The sequence below is a fragment of the Acanthamoeba castellanii genome (genome assembly GCF_000313135.1).
Source record: "Acanthamoeba castellanii str. Neff unplaced genomic scaffold scf7180000083017, whole genome shotgun sequence".
Classification (NCBI taxonomy): domain Eukaryota; phylum Discosea; order Longamoebia; family Acanthamoebidae; genus Acanthamoeba; species Acanthamoeba castellanii.
In genome coordinates this window covers 21,903-24,275 of record NW_004457345.1, presented here as the reverse complement: position 1 = coordinate 24,275, position 2,373 = coordinate 21,903, and the positions used below count along the sequence as shown (strand labels likewise).

Sequence of the window (2,373 nt, the reverse complement as noted above, 5' to 3'; positions counted from 1 at the left end):
CCTTTGTTTCGTTGTTGCGCGTGTGCGGTGTGGTGCGCGCGTTGTGGCCACGTTCGTGTTAGACACACGTCACCAGGAGGAGGCCTCGCGGTGAGGGGCGTTCATTGAGAGATTGGCAGAAGAGGGGGGGGTACCAGCGACTCGGTACGGAGCTGAGCGTAGAGGTTCTCCACCTTGTCGCGGTCGATGTTGCGCAGCTTGGGGTGGCACCTGCTCCGCGCGTAGGTGATGTACTTCCGCAGCAGCTCCTGCGACAGCGCGAAGCCGTCCTCGTTCTGTGTTGCGACCCAGCGACCAGCTCAGCGATCGACGCGCGCGCGGGGTGGGCGGGCGGGGCGGGCGGGGCGGGTACCTTGTTGTTGTGTGTGGTCTCGCGGCGCTCGCTGTGCGGGTGGGAGTTCATGTGGCTCCCCACCACGAACTCGGCCAGGGCCTCGTCCACGATCGGGTCCACCGTGTCACGCACCTGTGTCGGATTGCGTCAACCAGGCGCGCCACACGCGACACGCGAACATAACACACGACACACGACACACGACACACGACACACGACACACGACACACGACACACGACACACGACACACGACACACGACACACGACACACGACACACGACACACGACGCGATGGTCGTACCACGCAGAGGATGTCGAAGCGGGACATGATGGGCTCGGTGAGCTCGACGTTCTGGGCAAAGGAAAGCGCAGGCCTGATGCAGAGGAGGGGGGGAGGTGAGGCCACGCACACGCGAGCGCGGAGCAAGAAAGAGGCCTCGTCAGCTGAGCGCTGAGGCGAGGTGCGGAGGTGTTGCGTACCGGTAGCGGCCGCCGATGGGGTTGGCCGCGGCGATGATGGTGCAGCGGGCCAGGAGCGTCGTGACGATTCCGGCCTTGGAGATCGAAATGGACTGCTGCTCCATGGCCTCGTGAATGGACGTCCTGCACCACCGCGTACCACGTCAGTCGTGTGCGTGTGCGTGTGCGTGTGTGTGCGTGCGGTGGTGCGTGTGCGTGTCGTGTTGCTCTTTTACCTGTCCTTGTCGGTCATCTTATCGAACTCGTCGATCATGCACACGCCCTTGTCGGCCAGCACGAGGGCGCCGCCCTCGAGGATCCATTCGCCCGTGATGGGGTCCTTGCACACCGCCGCGGTGAGACTGTCGTGCGTGTCGTGTCGTGAGTTGTGAGTGCGTGTCGTGCGTGTCGTGTCGTGTGCGGTGTGTGTCCACCAGGCGGCGGTCGTACCCCACGGCGGAGGCGCCCTGGCCCGTTGTGTAGACAGCTCTGTGCGCGGTCTTCTCGGCGTACTTGAGGAACTGCGACTTGGCCGTACCGGGGTCGCCCACCAGCAGCACGTTGATGTCGCCACGCACCCGATGCTTCTGCTTGTCGAACTCCTTACACTCTGCGTTCGCAGCAAAGCCGTGGAATACATTAAAAATAAATAAATAAATAAGCCGTGGGCGGGCAATGCACATAATAAATAAATGCATAAAATAAAAATAACTAATAAAAAGAAATATAACCGTACCGCCGCCAAAGAGGGCCAGGGCCAGGGCCGTTTTGACGTCCTCGTGTCCATAGATGGAAGGCGCGATGGACGCGATGATCTACAAATGAATCACCATTAGAATTCCATGCATTCCCAAGGTTGAGGTCTGTTGTTGCAAAAGAAGGTGGTAGGTATGTGGTGGGTGGTGTGTGAGCGGATGTCACGTACCCGCTCGCCGATGCGAGGGTCCTTGGACAGCTTGATGATCTCGGCCTGGTCTTCGGGCGTCAGCAGGAACGACGCGTAGAGGTCCTCCTTCTTGGTAACACCTGGCGCACGACAAAGCAGGGACGTTAGCGAACTCAGCGCAGCGTTGTCCCATCTCCTCACACGCACACGCACACGCACACGCACACGCACACGCACACGCACACGCACACGCACACGCACACAACACTCGCACGGGCCTGGAGGAATGCGTACAGTTGGCCTCGATGATGGTGGCGAAGACGGGGAAGCCGTTCTTGGTGTTAAGCGAGGCGTCGAAGTTGTTGCGATAGACGCCGATCACCTCGATCTCCTCGCCGGGCGACGCGCAGTCGATCATGTCGGCTAGGAGGATCACGTCCTTCGTGCGCGGGAGCCGGCCGGCCGGCACCGTGCCCGGGCTCTCCTGGAGTGTGATCTTCTGGTAGTTCCGGTAGGCCGTCTGCTCCGTGTTGATCGTGAACGGCCCCTTGCTCTCGCACTCCGTACACCTCTGCACCTTGATCTCTGCACCCCAATAATAATAATAATAATAATAATAAGAAAAACAATAATAAGAATAAAAAGAATAACAACAAAGAACAACGAATAGTTCAGATTCCATGGCTGGGAAGG

General features: G+C 59.5%; 1 protein-coding gene across 1 annotated transcript; it reads right to left on the bottom strand.

The window, feature by feature from the left end:
• Positions 1-122: 122 nt before the first annotated feature.
• Positions 123-2,098, bottom strand: ACA1_005220 (DNA replication licensing factor Mcm2, putative; the record flags this gene model as incomplete). The annotated part of the gene is made up of 9 exons (XM_004336098.1): positions 123-275; positions 353-466; positions 637-709; positions 816-938; positions 1,031-1,156; positions 1,245-1,404; positions 1,531-1,609; positions 1,720-1,820; positions 1,975-2,098. Coding segments are annotated over 9 exons (1,053 nt in total), but the record flags the coding sequence as incomplete, so codon positions are not given.
• Positions 2,099-2,373: the final 275 nt, after the last annotated feature.